Source organism: Hyperoodon ampullatus (assembly GCF_949752795.1).
Source record: "Hyperoodon ampullatus genome assembly, chromosome: X".
Lineage (NCBI taxonomy): Eukaryota > Metazoa > Chordata > Mammalia > Artiodactyla > Ziphiidae > Hyperoodon > Hyperoodon ampullatus.
Window position 1 is genome coordinate 16,429,929 of NC_136913.1, and position 21,351 is coordinate 16,451,279.

At 43.4% G+C, this 21,351-nt stretch overlaps 1 protein-coding gene and 1 pseudogene across 2 annotated transcripts in view; one reads left to right on the forward strand and one right to left on the reverse strand.

The window, feature by feature from the left end:
* SCML2 (Scm polycomb group protein like 2) overlaps window positions 1-21,351 on the reverse strand; it is a gene marked incomplete at its 5' end in the record, with an annotated part of 87,844 nt that overhangs the window by 4,631 nt on the left and 61,862 nt on the right. The window contains 4 exons of the mRNA XM_079727242.1: window positions 14,695-14,833; window positions 15,933-16,084; window positions 19,302-19,556; window positions 20,250-20,363. Coding sequence (XP_079583368.1) covers window positions 14,705-14,833; window positions 15,933-16,084; window positions 19,302-19,556; window positions 20,250-20,363 — 650 coding nt within the window. The 3' untranslated portion in view covers window positions 14,695-14,704. The remainder of the gene's footprint in view (window positions 1-14,694; window positions 14,834-15,932; window positions 16,085-19,301; window positions 19,557-20,249; window positions 20,364-21,351) is intronic.
* On the forward strand, window positions 12,883-13,141 carry LOC307069574 (protein kish-A-like; annotated as a pseudogene). Its single transcript has one exon. The product of its transcript is annotated as a protein kish-A-like (transcript).

A 21,351-nucleotide genomic window follows, 5' to 3' on the forward strand; every position in this document is an offset into this window, starting at 1 on the left:
GACCTAATGAGACTTCAAAGCTTTTGCAAAGCAAAGGAAACTATGAACAAGATGAAAAGATAACCCTCAGAATGGGAGAAAATATTTGCAAATGAATCAATGGACAAAGGATTAATCTCCAAAATATATAAACAGCTCATGCAGCTCAATATTAAAAAAACAAACAATCCAATCCAAAAATGGGCAGAAGACCTAAATAGACATTTCTCCAAAGAAGACATACAGATGGCCAAGAAGCACATGAAAAGCTGCTCAACATCACTAATTCTTAGAGAAATGCAAATCAAAACTACAATGAGGTATCACATCACACCAGTTAGAATGGGCAGCATCAGAAAATCTACAAACAACAAATGCTGGAGAGGGTGTGGAGAAAAGGGAACCCTCTTGCACTGTTGGTGGGAATGTAAATTGATACAGCCACTATGGAGAACAGTACGGAGGTTCCTTAAAAAACTAAAAATAGAATTACCATATGACCCAGCAATCCCACTACTGGGCATATACCCAGAGAAAACCATAATTCAAAAAGACACATGCACCGCAATGTTCACTGCAGCACTATTTACAATAGCCAGGACATGGAAGCAACCTAAATGCCCATTGACAGATGAATGGATAAAGGAGATGTGGTACATATATATATACAATGGAATATTACTCAGCCTTAACAAGGAACGAAATTGGGTCATTGGTAGAGACGTGGATGGATCTAGAGACTGTCATACCGAGTGAAGTAAGTCAGAAAGAGAAAAACAAGTAAGGTATATTAATGCATATATGCGGAACCTACGGAACCTACGGATGAACTGGTTTGCAGGGCAGAAACTGGGACACAGATGTACAGAACAAACATATGGACACCAAGGGGGGAAAGTGGCCGGGGGAGGGGGTGGTGGTGGTGTGATGAATTGGGAGATTGGGATTGACATATATACACTAACATGTATAAAATGGATAACTAATAAGAACCTGCTGTTTAAAAAAATAAATAAAATAAAATTCAAAAAAAAAAGAAAAGAAACTGGACCACCTGGCCCATGTACTATGTGTTCAATGATATGCTTTTAACTTTTAAAGGATACAACTGGTATTACACAACCACACTTTGTGGTGACCATGAATTCCCAAACTTGTTCTCTAAAAATCAATATCACACTTCCCTGGTGGTGTAGTGGTTAAGAATCTGCCTGCCAATGCAGGGGACACGGGTTCGAGCCCTGGTCCGGGAAGATCCCACATGCCGCGGAGCCACTAAGCCCGTGTGCCACAACTACTGAGCCTGCGCTCTAGAGCCCAAGAGCCACAACTGCTGAGCCCGCGTGCTACAATTACTGAAGCCTGCACACCTAGAGCCCGTGCTCCACAACAAGAGAAGCCACCTCAACGAGAAGACTGCACACCACAAGGAAGAGTAGCCCCCGCTCGCTGCAACTAGAGAAAGCACGCACGCAGCAACGAAGACCCAATGTAGCCAAAAATAAATAAATAAATAAATAAATAAAATTTTTAAAGGTGACATTTAAAAATAAAACAATAAAAATCAATACCAATTCTTATGATAATAAAAGATGCAGAAATAATGTACAAAAGTAAATGTTGTTATCAAACAAATTAAATTCAAATTGAATCTCACAAAATGGGAAACAGATGACTACAGGTAAACTAGATGTGAAATATCAACTTGGTAAACCATTTTAATGAATATGAAAAATAGCACAATAGGCGAAATGTATGGTCTCTAAATGGGCTTTTTTATTTCTTAAAGTTGGTCTGAAAAAGAACATGTTTAGGCTTGAAGTATTAACTCGTAGATCACATTTACATTGCATATCTTGGATTCAGTACATTTATTTGCAATAGACCAAAGTATTAGAATAAAGTAATAGCTAGTATAAGGTGGTGTGAATATGGTACTAAATTAGGAATCACATGGTGTAGGTTCCAATTCAGGCTCTCTAGCTATCCAGAGGTATTAACTTTGGGCCAGATACATCTACTCTTTTGCCTCTGTTTTCTCATCCATAAAACTTTGGGGTGGGATTTGGAGAGTCCCAACTATTAAGTCCCAAGACTTAATAGTCCTCATGGAAAAGAAATAGAACATTAGAAACTACCTAGTTATCCAAACAAAAGGAAACTGGTTAAATAAATTATGGTATTTTCATATGATGGAATGGTATATTGCCAATGAGAAGCACATTCTCAAAGAACATTTATTAATATTAGAAATGCTTGTGAAATGCTTGCTTCTTAAAGGGGGGTAAGATTCAAAGCAGAAAAATACAGCATAATCTTAACTTTGAGAGCAGAAGGAAACATACCAATGGTTATCTCTATGTCACTATCTCTGGGTGGCAAAATTATCTTCATTAGACTTCTCTATATTTGTTAAGATTCTCTACAATAAAGCTTAGACTTTATAATCAAAAGAAAATAACAAAGGCAACTGAAATTTTATTTTTAAGACAAGTTTTTGTATATCAACTGATCTTTTAAACTAGTATGAGTAAAGCTACTGACAATTCCACTAAGATTTCTCAGTTAATTTGCAAAATTCTAATTGATTCCTTTAGGTGTATGCATAGCCTTCAGAGGCAATTTTTAACACATTATAATATTTAGAAGTTTTTTGAAGATTATGCTCCCAAGGTGCAAGGAACTAAGTTGCCATGAACTTACCAGATAAGGCATAGTTCACAATGGTGAGGGCTGAAACCTGCGTCTCACATGACAACTAGTGCAAAGAATATACACAGCAAAACAGGGCAGATTACAATGGCCAGATCATTCCGATTTTTTTTAGCAAAACTGTGCGTCAGTACACTGAACAATTACTTTCTAAATCTTCTGCCCAGGACTCTAAAAAGCAGCCCTTCTACTCTCCTAGGCAAACTTTAGAGACTACAAAGTCGGCCCGTTGGGGGATAATACCACCAAAATGTGCCCCATCGCCCAGCACTTGCTGCAGGCAGGCTTGAAACTGAATCGAGCCCATGCTCTGCTTTATAAAACAATGCGTAGAAAAGTTGCTTGTAAAATCTCTACTTGTAAACATTGAACCAGTTGACCACTTCGTGTCATAAAACCCCAGAGCAGTCCTAATTCGGGGAGAACCGGGTAGAAGAGGGAGGGAAGCGATCCCCAGCAGACTAAACTAGGGTCTTTTCTACCGAACGACCGTGCTCAACCATACTGCCGGCGGGGTGGGTCCTGGAGCTCACACCGAAGGACTCCCCTGCTTTACAGCGGTCCTCACATTTTGCAGTGTTCTGACTCCCGCATCTGCCCTCTTGAAGCAAAGAACAGGCTCTATGCGCGGGAATTTCTCCACACACACATCTTTATTTTCTTTCTCCTCATTTGCATATTTACTATAAAACAACGAGGCTGCCCAATCTGCCTTTGGTCAAACGCAGTTACGATCTAAGCCTCAAAATCAACGTCTCAGTCTCAAAAGATGTTATAATGAATCAACTCGCTAGTTTGTCAATTCTTTAAACTCAAAATTCTATATAAAATTTTGATGGTGAGCATGCTGTAGGGTATACAGAAGTAGAAATGTAATGTTGTACACATGAAACGTATAATGTTATAAACCAATGTTTCCTCAATGAAAAGCAAATCTAAAAAGAAATAAAAATAAAGTTGTAACATTAAAAAAGAAATTCTGTATAACGTCTGAGAGTCTTGGTCCTTCCTGGACCCCTACCTCCTCCGACAGGGAAAGAGAAAGGATGATGGATCAACTTGTCCCAGAAAGTCAGCACCAAGTACTTAAAAAATAAGTAGGCAAATCTCAAAAGCTCACACGTTCTGGCATCCTGGGAGAGACGGTGGGAAACACACGCCACCCCCTGCAGCGCTGCTGCAGTTTTAGGTTGCCAAATGCAGACTCACTCTTCCAGCAAAGCCAATCCTCTCCTCCAAAGAGTGTCCCAGCCGCTAAGCCAAATCGCTTTCCTGGAGCAACAAGCAGTGCTCAGCAGCTGCTTGTGGCGCATGCACACGAGGCCTTGAAAAAAAGGTCAAAGGAAAAACCGCTGCTGCACAGAACTGCTCTGGAGCTAAAGCGTGGCACACCGCCCTCTGGAGGGCGCAGGAAACAACCGCAGTGGCCCACCCTCCCGCGTGAGGACGGCTGTTCTACGGCCACTAGAGGTCCTCCTGTAAGGAAACACCGCCCTCATGCAGGAAACGAGGCCGGGCCTCACCACGTGCTGGCGCCACGAGAACCCCGGGGACGGAGCCAGCTATGGGTCACCTCAAGTCCCAGGGACGCCATGAACCCTGGAGGCCTGAAAGCCCCAGGATCCCCTCCATCCCCCAGGACGCCATGAACTCTGCACACACCTCGAGCCCCAAGATCCTCTCAAGTCCCTGGGACGCCATGAACCCTGCGCCCCGCTGCAAGCCCCAGATCACCTCAAGCCTCCGGGACGCCATGAACCTTGGGATGCCGGAAGCCCCAGATCCCCTCGTGCCCCAGGGATACCATGAACCCTGGAACCCCGGAACCCCGGAAGCTCCAGATTGTCTCAAGCCTCAGGGACGCCATGAACACCAGAGACCCCGAAAGCCCCAGATCGCCTCCAGCCCCTGGGATGCCATGAATCCTGTGCCCTGCTGCAAGCCCCAGATCACCTCAAGCCTCCGGGACACCATGAACCTTTGGAGCGCGGAAGCCGCAGATCCCCTCGTGCCCCTGGGATGCCATGAACACTTGGACCCCGGAAGCTCCAAATCACCTCAGATCTCAGGGACGCCACGAACCCCGGGTACACCCTGAGTTCCTGAGATGCCTCGAGCCTCAGGGACGCCCTGGACCCAGGGCTAGACTCTGCCCACAACACCTGGGTTCCCACGCGCGGCCTGACCAAGCTGGGACCGCAGCCGAGAGGCCACCACCTGACACGCCGTGGCCGATTAACAGCCACTCCCGCGGTCACCTGTGCCGCCCTCTAGGTGGGCTGGGTTCAAAAGCCGTTAGAGCCTTTCCCCGGGCGGGGTGAGGAGAGGCAGAAGCTATTGGGAAAGCTTCGGGGAGGGCCCCTTACCCTGCTCCTCAGACATCGTGAGGCGGGGAGCCCAGCTCTGAGTGCCTCAGGCTCGGCGTCTGCGCTGCGTCCGGGTCGCGACTGTGCACACCGGAAACGCAACAGGATGAGGCGGCGAACAGAAGGCGCGAAAAACCTCCGAGGTTTCTGCGGCTGCGCAGTAGCGCCGGACGTGCGCACTTGCCTGCAAGGGAGGGGGGGCCGAATGCGCGACGGGAAGTGTGGTGTCTTGCCTCCCTCGCTTTCTACCTATATGTAGATGTTTTTAAGTGTACTTTTTTCCGCACATACAAAAAGCAATGTGAACTGGTAGCCACCAGGGTAATTCCACCCTTTCCAAAATGTTCTTCACATACAACACATCATAGAAAAAGTGCAGAATGTAAGAGATTTGAGTTCAGACTTTGTCTAAGGTTTTCCGGGGTTTGTACTCGTATCCAACACCAGCTTTGGGAACAAATCCGGGAATAATCCAACTTTCGAAATGTGCCCTTAATAAGGCCCACTAAATCTGTGCCACCCTGCCCTTCAGCTGCACCACTCTCTATTTGCCATTTTCCACTGTAAGAAGTCAGTATTACTGTCCCATATTAAAGATGAGAAAACTGAGGCTTAGGTAGTTTCATTAACTTGCTCAAAGCCACAAGGCTAGTGGCAGAGTTATCATTTGAACACATGTATTACCCCCACCCCATAGCACATGCTCACATCCCCTGTTATTCTACCTCCTGCTCAATTGCTTCTGGAACTTTCTCACATCCCTTGAAGCCTGGTCCAGTAGGACATCTGTTCTAATAAATCCTACACCAAGACACTTTCCTACAGCCCCCTGGTAAGGAATGAGTAGCTCCTTCTCTAGGATTCCACAGTGGGTTCCCGTCACCTCCTTTTAGCACTTAAGTCACTTTGCCTGTTATTAGAAATCTTTGTAGACAGTCTTCTCGCCTAAGTTCCTGGAGAGAAGCACCACATCTTATTTATATTTAAATGGCACTTCCTTCACAAGGTTCTAAGGATTAAATGTTATAAGATATAGAGCACCCACCACAGTGCCTGGAATTTTGGTTCCGTTTCACTGTGGCAGTTATACAGTGACTCTTGGCACTGTGCATCTCCTCATTTGGGGGGCAAAGTGAGAGAGAGTTTCTTCACTCGTAAGTTTCTACCCGCTCCTTGGATACAAATGTAGAGTTGCTTCACTGGGGTATGGGAGTGTAAATATGTGTAAGAGGGTGCACAGGAAAGCTGAGTAATAGAAAGGATGCACTATGCTGGTGTTAAAATCAAACACAAACAGAAACCAGTCTTGAAAGTTCCCTGAGCATACAAAACCAGTTTAGTCACACAGGCAAAGCTTAATTTAGTTTATTTTGCAAGGCAAGTGAGGCTAACTTAACCTGGGTCACTTCTTGCTTATGCCTCTGAAAAATCACAGGTGAAACTTAAGTTATTCCCCCAAATTGATGAGGTGACCACTAACCAATTCCCTTTAAGAAAATTCTAATATTATAACCAATCACTGTGAAGAAAATCACTGCCTCCACACTACATAAGCTGCTTTATAACAATATACTTCTGAGTCTCATTCCATGTTTTAGTTTCAGTGCTCCTGGTTTGCAAACTGTCCTTTTGGTGTGTGCAAAATAAATTTTTTACTAATTACTGCCTCAGTGATTCATCGGTTTCACTTTTTTTTTTCTGAACTTTTGACACTGGTACTCCCTTTCAACTTCACATTCACCCTTTAGCCTGCTCTGTGGAAATTGATATGGACCCTTCATTCTTCCCTTTGTCAGTAGCACAGTTTAAGCTTCTTTCAGTAGGAGGTGCTGGAGAGAGATTGTAGAGGGAACAAGTTTTATCCTACAAGGCATATTGCCGGCAAGTTCCAGAGGGTCGATTTGCAGCAAGTTCCACCAGTACAGCAGCACAGTGATTTGTATCATTCAGTCATAGTTGTGCCCTCTTGGGCCCACTATCAGCCCTAGAGGTAGTAACTGTTCCTCACAGCTGTTATTCCCATATTCTTTAGAGTTTTCTTTTTTTCTTACTAGCCAATCCCTCATTACTCCAATCCGCTCTTATACTTAATACATCTTTGTATTAAACTTTCTCTGTTCCAATTATTGTGTGATTTTTTTTTCTCTTCGTCGTACACACAGACTGATCCACTCACCCAATGTACCCAACGTCTGCTCCTGGAATGTAACCGAACATCCAGCAGATGCTCGACAACCCCTTCACTTTCATTTCTAGTCAGACCTCTCCCTTCTTTCACTTGACCCCTCTTCTCCAAGAAGGGACACAGAATGGAAGGTGGAAACGCTTCCTTAGCCGTGGTTCTCTCCTAAGGCCAGCATTCTTCTTCTAGTCTACCTAAGCTGCATCACCCTGACTGAGTAGGGTGGAACATAGTGCCCAGGGGACCTTGCAGATACGGGAGAAGTGGGAGGAGACGCTGGTAGTGCCATCAACCTAAGCTTAGGTATGAGCTGAGCCACCGTCCCTACAGAAGAGGATGTCTTTCTTTCCTTCTTTCTTTCTTTCTCTTTCTTTCTTTTATTTTGGCTGTGCCAGGTCTTAGTTGCGGCACGCAGGATCTTCATTGCGGCATGCGGGATCTTTAGTTGAGGCATGCGGACTTCTTAGTTGCAGCATGCAAACTCTTAGTTGCAGCATGCATGTGGGATCTAATTCCAAGACCAGGGATCGAACCTGGGCCCCCTGCATTGGGAGTGTGGAGTCATACCCACTGGACCACCAGTGAAGTCACCAGGTTGCAGTAGTTTTGAGGGAGTTGGCTGGATGGAGTTTTGATGGATGGTTCGATCCCTGGTCCGGGAACTAGATCCCACGTGCATGCCACAACGAAGAGTTCCAATGCCGCTACTAAACATGCCACAATGAAGATCCCACGTGCCGCAACTAAGACCCAGCGCAGCCTAAATACATAAATAAACTACTGCAACCCTGATGACCAACCAGGCACATGAAAAGATGCTCAACATGACTAAGCATCAGGGAAATGCAAATCAAAACCACAATGAGATGTCACCTCGCACCTGTCAGAACAGCTATCATCAAAAAGAACACAAATAACAAATGTTGGCAAGAATGTGGAGAAAAGAGAACCCTCGAACACTGTTGGTGGGAATGTAGATTGGTGCAGTCACTGTGGAAAACAGTATGGAGGTTTCTTAAAAAACTAAAAATAGAACTACCATAGGACCCAGCAATTCCACTCCTGGGTATATACCCGAAAGAAACAAAAACACTAATTCGAAAAGATACATGCACCCCAATGTTCATAGCAGCATTATTTACAATTGCCAAGATATGGAAGCAACCTAAGTGTCCATCGATGCATGAATGGATAAAGAAGATGTGGGATATAGATAGATAGAGATGAATACTCTTCAGCCATAAGAAAGAATGAACTTTTGCCATTTGGAACAATATAGATGGACTTGGAGGGTATTATGCTAAGTGAAATAAGTCAGACAGAGAAAGACAAATACTGTACGACGTCACTTATATGTGGAATCTAAAAATACAACAAACTAGTGAATATAACAAAAAAGAAGCAGACTCACAGAAATAGAGAACAAACTAGTGGTTACCAGTGGGGAGAGGGAAGGATGGAGGGGCAATAGAGGAGCAGGGAATTAATGGGTACAAACTATTATGTATAAAATAAGCTACAAGGATATATTGTACAACACAAGGAATATAACAAATATTTTACAATAACTATACGTGGAGGGTAACCTTTAAAAATTGGGCATCACTATATTGTACACCTGTAACTTACATAATATTGTACTTCAACTATACCTCAATAAAAAATTAAAATTAAAAAATTAAAAAACAAAAAACCCAAAATGAAGTAATTGATTATATTCAATTCAAATTATTCAATTTTAAATAAATAAATTTTAAAATTATTGATCCAGCAAGCAAACAACAACAACAACAACCAATGCAACCCGGGGACGGATCTCACAAGGCAGTACTGAAGGTTGCCAATCAGCCTGAAACGCTGGGGGCTGCAGAGCCCAGGTGTGGAACCTCACACCTGACCAAGACCTCTGTCCCTGCGTCCTTGCTGCCCCCTCCCAACTCCCACCCCACGGGGCCATGACGGGGCTGTTGGGTCCAAGGCCTTAAGAACACTTCCCAGTGTGGGGGGCGGGGGAGGGCTGGCAACAACACAGGAACAAGTTTGACCAACTTACATTCTCTTTGTAGAGACAGGGAAAGGCCCAAGAGAGAAAGAGAGCACGGCCTGCGTCCCAGCGGTTGTGAAACTGGATCCCATTGGGTCATTAACGCCGAGATGTGTGTGTGCGCACGCATGCGTATACGTGCACGTGGGGGGGGGGGGGGGGATGGGGCTACGATGGGGGCTGAGAATAGGAAAGACACTCGAGGGAGGACACAGGGGTAAATAAGAGCCAACCCCTCTCCACTGCTGTGTGACCTACAAAGAGGTGGTGGCATCGGGCGAGGAAAGTGTGACAACAGCCTGTGTGCCTCCCAGGCTGAGCCTGGGCCTGGGACCCCGGGTCCGGGCAGCAGTGCGGCGCCCCCCCACCCCAAGTGGTGGCACAGGACTCGGGGCCTCTCCTCACGTGCCTTCTTTCTGGCGGTGACTCGAGCCCCACGTGCCTTCCTGGCCACGGTGCGTGACTCCTGGGCGCCTGGGTGGGGTGGGGAGACCCGTCCACACCCAATCACACTTTCGTGCCAAGAAGCGGCCGCAGCGCCCGCCGCCCTCCCCGTCGGGCCCGGAACTTTCTGCTCCTGAGCGCGGTGCGTCCGGGTTGGCAGCGTGGAACCCAGATGGCCGGCGGTCGAGGCTTCTGGGTGCCTTCCTGGGTTCTTCCCCGGCCCGAAAGCTCACCTAAGACCCCTGCCAAAAGCTGGCCTTCCCAGACCTCGGGCGATCTGCAAAGTAACCGCTAGTATCATTTGAAAGGAAAAGGTGGTTGTGCTGGACCGTCTGTGGGCGGTGCTGAACCCAACAAAAAACTCGGGCCGCCCTGAGGGACGCCTACGCCTCTGAGAAGAGCTCAGAAAAGGTGGAATGAAATCGCTGGAGTCGCCCCCAAGCACAATACGTGGATGGGATGACATGGAGGGCACAGCGCACCGTGGACGATCGGTTCCCTTTGCTGAGAGCTCTCCTCCCCACCCCCGATAACTGCCAGAATGATCTATCTAGAATCCAGGTCTGCTTGTGTGACCCCGCGCCACCCCCCAGTTTATAATTAATAACTTCCACAGCACAGCCCTTGAGAGCCATCCAAAGCTGACCCAAGGGCCTTCCTGTTCCAAGCCTTGTTCAGCTCTCCAGGACCCATGGTGAAATTCACTTTAAGAATGAATTAAAATCTTCTTTAATATCAAGGCCACACGGCTGCTTTCCTGGGGCTCCAGTGTATCAGGAGTGAGCTGTGAAGAGGATATGGAAGAGGGAGCAGCAGTGGAGGGAGAGGCAATGCTGGAATAAAGGGACAGTTCCTGCACCCATTGTGTCAAGCTGCTTCCCATCCTCCATCTCCCCGACTTCTCACACCCTTGGAAGGAAGTAGTGATCCTCGCCTCTGAGAATTTAGCAAAGTCCCACAGACAGAAATCAGCAGAGGAGGGGAATCTAACCCTGAGTCCCTTGGGTACATCCTTCTCTCTCCGACCTCTTTGTAACATACCTGGAAAGAAGCTGATACTTTGGGACCAAGAAAGTGCTTCAAAAGGAGAGACCAGGAAAACACTAAGGGGTCCTTTGTGGACAGGGTAAAGCCAGGAGGAGCCTGCCCTGAGGATGTTAGGCCCCAGCACACCCAGCGGCCTGTAGAGACCCCCGCATCAGGGCTCCCCACTCTCCACTGGGGCTCAGGGGAACACTATAGAAGATTATCTGCTATTTAATGTAATCCTCTTCTGTTAAATTTCAGATTTTGTACTATTTTATAACATACACAGGAGTACGTGTATTGACCTTTCCCTGAGGGGCGGCCCCATCCTGGACTCTCGTGGCTTCCCAGGGCTGAGCCCTCACTGGCTGCTGCCCCATTACACTGCAGGCTGTGAGGATTGCTTCATAAGCCTCTGAACCATCTCTTCAAGCTCCATGAATTATCCCACACCACAGCAAAGAGAGGCTGACGACAACTGGACCCTCCCCCTATCCGGCCCAATGGCAATTTCTAATAGTCTCCATCTTTACTGGTCTCTAGAATCCCACCGGCAGCAGCTCAAGCCCTCCTCCTTTTTCTGAGCCTGAGGGCCTCACACGTACATCCCACCCCAGCCAGTCCTCCCGCCCCTAGCTCTCCCTCTGGGCCAGTTCTCCTCCAGACACCTCCCCTCCCCTTCCTTCTTGTCTGTATCAAGAGAAGGGCTCCTTGTGTCTGAGGGCAAGCCCTCTGTCTACACACCAGAAACCCCAGGCCCTTTTCCCTGTCTGGAATGCCAGAGCACGGCCAGCCTACCCCAAAGGAAAACAACCACCCCTGGCCAAAGGCTTACTTCACCCCTTTAGGTACCTGTGTTCGTCTTTGGCTACCCAATTACTCCAGTTGCTGGAGGAAAGATGTGACAGTGTGATTCTGAGGCATTTCTCATCCCTTCTCTACCCCACTCACACTTCTGCTAGAGTCGCTCCTGAAATATCAGAATGCCCCTGAGATTCGCTTGCTGTCACTCTACAGTTCCCATTCTAACTTTGAAATGAAAAATTATGTCCAGTCTAACCTGGGGAGGCTTTCAAAGAAACAGGTCAGTAACCCAAGGTAACTGAAAACAAATTCTAATATTTACTTGTTTTTACATATTCATTGAAGGGGCCACAAATCATAAACTGCTCCTAACTCCTGAAATCCCCCTGTCCTTCACAGCTCTCAGCCCTCACATCTGCCCACTCCCAGCCTCCCATGCTATGAAGCCACTGATATAACGTGTCCTTGTCACGTTCTCTACCTTATACTTTTCATCCCATCCCTTAAGCTTCAACTATCATCTTTACATGCATGATGATCAAATATGTGTGTGAGACCAAGAATGCTGGTTGTCTACAAAATCAGTTCTCCTTTTCTCAGATTAAGAGCCTTTTGACTGGGCATGCAGCCACCGAGTTAAAAGACTCCCCAGAGCCTAGGAGTGGCTGAATGTGAACATGGGTGTGATGGCAAGAGTTAGAACAACCATATTGGGCCAGGAGATGGAAGCCACATGCTGAGGAAAGCAGAACAAGATGAGAGGAGTGCGGATCCCTGATATATGTGGGACACCTCCTACTACCAACATGAAACAAGACAGGAGTACGTTTGTATCTTTTTGAGAGTCCTGAGATTTGGGGGTCTCTCTGTTAAAGTACCCAAACCGATATCCTAACTAATGCAATAACTGAAGGAGAGAGGAGGGAGGCATTTTTACCCCTCTGTGCTTTCCTTTCCTTGCAACGCCCATCCCTCCAGGGATTTTTTTTTTTTAATCATTCTTGGAACAGGGGCAGCAGAGGATGGAAAATCCACATCCTGAGAAGACTTCTCCCACAGAGGGACCTGGCTTCCATGCAGCTCCCCGAAAGGGCCGTGCAAGCTGCTCCGCAGCTCTGGGCTAACCAGCTTCTCATGCTCCTACAGGCAAAAGGCCAGGGGAGAATGGATCTTCCTCTAGCTATGCCACTCCCCGTGTAGCTCCCTCTTCCTTTCTCTTTCACGTTTTCTCTTCATGATTACAAAGCCCTCTCCCATCCCCACCGAACCCTACTTCCTCCATTAAAAAACATCCTCTCTGGATGTGGCTGGGGCTTCGCCGACCTATGTTTGCCATTTTCAATTTTTCAGAGTCTGTTGACTGTAATCTTGCTGCTTCTATGTACCTGTGCTTATATCCGATCCTTGGCACCCGGCCTCCTGGACAGAAATAAAGCTGGATTGTTGGGTATATTTTGGAAGTGTGCTAGAATTGGTGAACAGAAGAGTCCTTATGTGGCAGCATGCTGTACTGTGATGGCCTTCAGCATCCTCTTCGTAAAGGAGCTTGGAAAAATGCCGGAATTCAGTCACCATCAGATTTAAATATTAAAAAAAGGACTTATCTGCTGAAAATAATGGAAAGAATGGTTAACCCTTTTATCTCTGAACACTGAATGAGATAAAGTTCCAGCGGCTGTTCTCTATTTTTGTTATTGGACCAATGTTCTATATTATTAGGATGTAACCATTTGGCGCAGTGGTTGAGAGTCTGCCTGCTGATGCAGGGGACACGGGTTCGTGCCCCGGTCCGGGAAGATCCCACATGCCACGGAGTGGCTGGGCCCGTGAGCCGTGGCTGCGGAGCCTGCGCGTCTGGAGCCTGTGCTCCGCAACGGGAGAGGCCACAACAGTGAGAGGCCCGCGTACCACAAAAAATAAATAAATAAATAAAGCCCCAAATGATAAGTCTGAATTAATGCATCTTCCAAAATTTAGCAGAATAAATGGCTCAGAACTAAGCAAATTAACTATCAACATTGCATAGGACAGAGAACTTCCCTGTACGGAAACCAATCTATGGATTGTTTCTTATCCCCTGAAGACTAAGCTGAGAGGTACTAGCGATAGCAAATGATGCACATATTTTTTTCAGAATAAAAACATCCAACTATATAAATAGTTCACCATTACTTCTGTGGCAGGGCAAAGTGCCATATTAAATTCAAAAAGAACAGATTTACTTGTCTGAATACCTACAGGTATAGAATAATATATAAATATGGTATAGTATCTGTATGAAGAAGAAACACAGACAATAAAATATAGATATCTAAAAAATTTGGGCACAGGTGTCCTCATATAGAGATATGAGAAATGAATGCCTAGTTAAATGTCTAAGCTTAGAGAAAGTATGTAAAGTTTTGAAATAATAGGTATTTCACTGAAAACTTTTAATCAGACTCCATCCAAACCACCCTTGTAGTATAATATCTCCTGCATAAAACAACCATTCTCTCTTACAATTGTTCAAAATTTATCAAAAACTGATTAGAACACTTTATGAAAGTTTGTAAGCTTGTTTTTTTCTTTAAATATGAACGAACACAACATACCGAGAAATCATAACACAAGAATAATTTATATGGCAATTCCCTTTCCAGAAACTGGAGAACACAAACAGAACATTGCAGTAACAGACATAAAATATTTGAAAACGAGATGATATCTACAGTTGCATCTTTAAATTCTTTTCTAAGGAAAACTTCTCATGGATTTCACTAGAGAGCCTGTCACTCCCTGATACTTTCCCCTTTGGGATGTAGCTGTTTTGGTTTTATATATAAACATTAATCAAAATCAACGGTGTTTCTCTGTTTCCTGCATTAAGTATATGTGTAAACTGTACAATTAAATAATAAACTGTCAAGTGTAAAATAATAAAAAGACATAAAGGACTGCCAAGTTGAATATGCTAATACTAACATGTTAATGTGTTTTAAAGAAGTAGACTGGACTTGTAATGTAGTTCTGCAATTCTGGATATAACGTAGTTTTAGAGGAACTGCCTACAAAACAAAAACTGCTACGAGAATAAAAATACTTTTAAATTAAAAAGTTATCAAGACAATTGAAAATTATGTCTAATCTAAACTTACACATTTTTTTTCAATTGTATTTTCCTTCTTTAAGTTTTTCAATATAGTAACATAACTTTAAGGCTGGCCCCAACTTCAGCCCCATATACTTCATCATCACATCACTTTTGAGTAGTAGCAGAGCCTTCCCATCGATCTCCTACAGAGAGAAAGAAATTATAATTACTAATACTGATTTCATGTTTTGTCACGTTACGTACATATAAGAACATGTAAAATAGGGAGCGGCTGTACATTCTCAATATATATTCTCTGAATATGCATTTATTTCCTGAAAACTATTAAAAATATAACTTATATGTGAAGCATCATTTGAAAATTTCTAAATTCACTTCAAATTTTAAGAAAAAGGAAATTTAACCCAGTATCTTTGAAAAATGGCCTTAGCATCAAACTCTGATTTTAAATACTATATGTTGAATAAAATACCACGTATTTATGACAAAGGGTAGAAAACTGTGAACTGTAGAAATGAATTTCAGACAGTCATTAACTTTCTTAGAAAGGCTGGGAATATGAGTATATCAGCATTAATGCAAACTGTAAATGTGCTATACAGTGTTGTCCTTATGTTGAAAGCTATTCAGTTAGTTGTGTGAAGCTAATTAGATACGAAAACTTATTACTGATCTTCTTACAATGTCAAAAAGGATACATAGATATTTGGTCATGAATTTGATTTGTTAGAAAAGACTATAAACATTATTTAACAGACACAAGGCATCCTCCTAAAATTCTTCATTTCCTTAATTAAGCAATTTATGTCGTGGAAGCATATTATTTGGTTTTCATGAGTTCTTATTTAAAATAAAGCTGCACTTAATCTTTTACAGTTACTGAATTCATCGGGCATCATAACAAGGAGGACACCCTGTCACAGCTGTGGTCACCCCTCCTACTCACGGTCCTGGGGCCGAGCAGGGAGCAGGTGGGGAGGAGGATCCTTGTAGCTGTTGTTAGAAAGGAGAAGACACCTGAGAGTGGCCATGCCAAATCATCTTCTCTTGAGAACTCAAAGACTTGTAGTATTTTAGGTACTCGGGTACCCATTTAAAGCACAGATCCAGCCTCCACCCTTCAAGGCTCTAACTTTGGGCAAAGTAAACTTTCTCGCATATGGAAAAATCAGTTGATAGGGTTCCCCCACCATCCACACTAATCAGTATCCAACTGAAGGGCCTGCACAGAGGTCATTCAAAGTCATTACGGCAGGAAAACCGGATCAAAAGATACATTACATGTTTCATGAAGAGGTCGGCGACGAGGCCTGATATCTGAGGATCTTTATGTTTCATAAACTGCATCACTTCATCCACAGACCAGGTTGAAGGGTCCTTAGAGAAGCCTTGTTTCAGGACACTGGGGTCAGGTACAGCTATATAACTTGGAGCTTCAGTGGGGGGAAAAAAGACAAATCATACTTGACCTGATCATTATCCTGAAAGAAGAGATGTTAGGTAGGGAGGAATTGTCTCATTCCTGGAACCTTCTGTGAAGTACCCCGGCATGGACCCAAGGACTCCAAGGTAAAATCCAGGGAAAGCCTAGATAAAGATGACCTGAGGATGGCTACTCAAGAATGTCCCACCTGACCTCCCCCAAACAACAAAAGCAGCTTCGGAAGACACCTTACAGTTCCAAAGATCGTAAAAGAGACTGAGCAATCCGAGGCCACTTTGGCCACAGGAAAATACAGCAAAAGATCTGTTACTTGGGTTAAATTAGGCTAATCTAAGCTAACTTATTGCTTTCTTACTTTAAATATTTCAAAGAATTTCTCTCAATCTTTCTCCTCTTGATATCTCCAGATTAGGTTTATTTTACTAGCTAATTGCAATGGAAATCCCCAGAATTTACAGTTTGATAACTGCTTACATTTATTCACTTTAATGTATTCAATATGGATGGTTTTTAGCATCACTTTATTCCTTAAATTCCTGTTTCTCAAGCCTTACATGCTTATCTGAATTTTGAAGAAAACAAGATTATTTTGTGCTTAGCTAGGTCAGAAGTAACTTTAACATTATACTGAATGCCTCTTTCAAGTTTCACTGCATAGTAATAGATATTTTGGTTGAAGGTTTATATGTTTAAAAAAGAAGTAACTAAGACATGAAACAATTTAAGTGCTCATACCTCAAAAAGTTATAGCTGTGCTGTTCACTACGTTGTATTAAAATTTCTTTGTGTCCAGACAGGTATTCATTTACTCAACCAGAGCGCTTGACTCTCTAAAGTTAGTGTATGATAAGAGAAGTGGGGTTTGTAATTTGCTAGGAGGATTTGTTTCTCTATACAAGGACCGTCAATACAAATTTAATATTTTTGTATGTGTGAATTAGCCAAAAGTGCACCTTTTCTTTCCTATCCTCTGGGCTCTGGCCATTTTATGGGTATTTGGAGTATTCACCCAGGGAAAGGGTAAAGAAAAACAGAAGATAAAAGAACTCACAATGGGAAATTTTATTTATTTTCTTTTTAAATAGCATAACTTTGGTATGAAATAAAAACTCTTTAGTAAAATCTATCCTACTTCCTACTTGTCAGAGATAAAAATGTTGGTCTACCAAGAAATGCTGCTGGGCTGTATCAACCCAAGTAAAAACGATGATGGTATAGACCGTGCCATGCCTAAGGCATTCTAACAATCCAGACAGAAAAGTCTTCTCCTTTAACTCAAAACAGACTCAATTTAATACTTAAAAAATTACTGGTGGGGCTTCCCTGGTGGCGCAGTGGTTGAGAGTCCCCCTGCCGATGCAGGGGACACGGGTTCGTGCCCCGGTCCGGGAAGATCCCACATGCCGCGGAGCGGCTAGGCCCTGTGAGCCATGGCCGCTGAGCTTGCGCGTCTGGAGCCTGTGCTCCGCAACGGGAGAGGCCACAACAGTGAGAGGCCCGCGTACCGCAAAAAAAAAAAAAAAAAAAAAAAATACTGGCAAGGCTAACCACACCTCTAAATTAACTTACATTTGTGTGGGATTTTTGGTTTCTGTCATCAGAATCTGGTATAGTTATGTTTTGAATAACATATAACTACTTTTACGGATTACTACAAATAAACTATATGTAAAGAAATGATTTCTGGTATAAAACTATAATTTTATATTAAAAATAAAACAGGGGCTTCCCTGGTGGCGCAGTGGTTAAGAATCCACCTGTCAATGCAGGGGACATGGGTTTGAGCCCTGGTCCAGGAAGATCCCCCATGCCCTGGAGCAACTAAGCCCTCGCACCACAACTACTGAGCCTGCGCTCTAGAGCCCACGAGCCAGAACTACTGAGCCTACATGCCTAGAGCCCAGGCTCCGCAACAAGAGAAGCCACCGCAATGAGAAGCCCGCGCACCGCAACAAAGAGCAGCCCCCGCTCGCCGCAACCAGAGAAAGCCCGCGTGCAGCAACGAAGAACCAACACAGCTAAAAATAAAATAAATTTATTTAAAAATTTTTAAAAATAAAAAATAAAAAATAAAAATAAAACAACTGTGAGCTCATCTATTTCTAATCTATCATGGAAAATAATTTAATTGGGCCCACATCTTCAAAATAATCAGAGAAGGTTATGAACATTATATTAGTGTTATTCAAATAATTACATGAAATAAATAATTATGTGAAAAATAATCCAAGTCCAGTCATGCTCTTCTCCTTAATGGCTCTGTCTTATATACACTAGGAGACCAGAAGGCCTGTCTTCATGAACTCATATATTGTGAAAATATCTAAAAATTCAGGGTACGTTACCCCTTTATAAAACGAACATCCATCTTCAGTCTCTCTACAAAAATCACTCCAAAACCAGAGACAATCTACACGGAGTAGGAGATGGGGGTGACGATATTAAATGTATCACAGCATGTGTACAGTGCAGTTGCCCATAGATAATATCCATTATGAAAGGCAGGGGAGTTAGTTGATTCCTACTTCCTTTACTCCTCAACCTTGCCTAGACGCCTATCTGGTGACAAAAGACAAAACACTTATTCCTCTCACCACAGCACCCTTAACCCTTAAAAGGATACAGGATAGTAGCTATCTTTGCACATGGAAGGCTGCTCTGGCTCTTTCCAAATGAAGAGTAGGATGCTGTCCTGTTCATACATATCATGTTCTCCTGCGGGGTCGGAGGGAATGACTGGGAGTGTGGAAAATGGGGAAACGCCTGCAGCAACAGAATGCCAGAGCCTAGATCTGGGAACCACACACAGGCGGGGCCAGGAAAGGTCTCAACAGGGACAAGGAAGAGAGTACGTCAGAAAGAAGAGGGAGTGCATCCTTCCAGGCCTCAGAGTCACGTGAGGGTTGTGAGTCCAGGCAGTACCCAAGGAAATGATAAATTACAATGGATGGAAAAGCACTAAACTGAGAAGTCTCCATCAGAAACATGGCTGGTGATCCAGATTCCCAGAAATAGTTCTGCAATGCCATGAGGATTAGAGCATGTGTAGCAGCTTGGCCCTGAAAATGAGGTGAAGGGGAGGACTCGACCTCCTCACTTTTGGCACTTTCTCCAATGCGATAAACTCTCAGGGGATGTTGTGGGGCATGGAAACCTTAAGGGGAAAGACAAACACACTGGCTGAGAATCACTGTTTTTGAATATACCTTCACTTTTCCTCTGCATCTGGAATGTAACTTCATGGTGACTACTCTTGGGAGGTGATTTGGTCCCCACCAGTGTTGAACTCGAGGTGCATGGCACACTTTGAGAAACACTCCTGGAGACTGGAGTATGAGTGCTTATAGGACTTGTGCTGGCAGGATTCAAAGGACTTGCTGGATTTAGTGGTGAGTTTTTGGACTCTTCAGAAAGCATTTCCCCTTTGGGCATGCCATCTCCCTCAGAAGATAATACTTCTTCTACAAGAAAAAAAGACAAAGGCAGTAAGAAAAAAGACAAAGGCAATTATCTTCAACAGACTTACAGCTCGAATACTATTAAAAGGTCAAAAATCCCCTAACTGCCAACAACAGTTCACTTAAGCCATGCTATACTGAACCACAAACCTCTAACACAAAGCGCATGGCCATCCCCTTCTTGGTGTTTATAGTAATGGACACTGTCCTGAAATCCAAATTGATTCTAATGATATCACCTATTTTTCTCATGGCAACTAACCCTCGCCAGTCTTGCCACCAAGACTATGAACACCTCACTAAAGCACTTCTTTTTAGGAATGCAGTTCTTTACAACTCTTTGTTACAATATGATCACAGAGTTGGTTTCTAACATTTGCTTACTCCTTGGGCACTTAAAACTTTCACTGGAGAAATGTACTAGGTTTTTCTATTCTTCTTTCTATCAGCTTTTAGCAATACAAAGCTGAATGGAAAATACGGCTATAACTGTTTTTCTTTAATCTAAGGAGAAATGACAACTGTGCACTTCTGAAGGGAATGAAGTGCTCAACAAAGCTGCCAAAGTAGTAGCCTAACTGCCAAACTGATTTGGGGGAATATACTCCCCTACTTCCAGCATCAACACTCAAGAGCATATAAGTGATAGAAGAGTGACTTTTCTCCCCAGTCTTGCAACATGTAAATACTATTTACCTTCAGAGGCATGCACTTTTGTTTTGGGGGGCTTAGGAGAGAGAGAAGCAACATAAGGCAGAGGTTCCTGAGAAGGTCGTTTGGTGCTTTTCTTTTCTGTTGTATCTTCTTTTACTGTTTTCAAAAACAGAAATGTCTGTTATAACTAATTAATAAACTCAAGCGTTTTCATATCATCAGCATAAAACACTTTAGTTTCTAAATCATTTGCCTACTATAACTTCATCAATAATTTATCAATTATTTATGAACAAGATGTGTTCATTTCATCCTATTAAACATTTCAGTGATATTATATTCAAGGGTTAAAGGCATTATGTCTAGGCTTCCTTTATTCTAGGGTCATCACATCTTTCTAACTCTCTCAGGCCAACAGTGAGGCAACCAATTGTAATGTGTCTAAAAAGACCTGGGAAAATTGCTCCCATGAGCAAGAAAAGTTAAGAATTCAGAGACGTTAAAGAGAAGATAGGGTACAATGAACACTCCATTTTATAGGCGACAATCCTGGCCAAGGGGTACCCTTACAACAATTCTACTGGTTACTTATCATTCGACCAAATGCATTTCTTCCTAAAGGACCACACTTTAAGGCAAAATCCTGAAAATAAAGACATTTCAATTTATTAATTACACTACATTAGACTACGTTACACTACATTATCGATCAATATTTTGATTTAATCTCCAACTAAAAGGAAAAATAAAGTGCAATAGAAATCTATAAAGTAGGATAACAGACCTCCAGAGTGAAGAAAGACTGCAATGAGAAAGTACCAAAGTCAAACTTGATCTAGTTCAAAATGGCTGGGGGCCAGCATGCCTCTCAAAATCGTCTGATGAGCAATCTTTAGCCATCCAGTTACTGACTGATTACTAATGAGTCTAAGAGAGCTCTCACCATTTGATTTTATTTTTAATCATCAACTACAAAACTAACAGGCAAAACATACTTCAGTGAATGAGAGATATTTCTACAATTAGGACAGTTAAATTCTAAGAAGAGAAATAATTGACTTTTTTCATACCCATTTAATGATACAGAAAATTGGAGTACTAAAATACACAGTTTCTATAGTTTTCTATAGATATTTACCTCAGA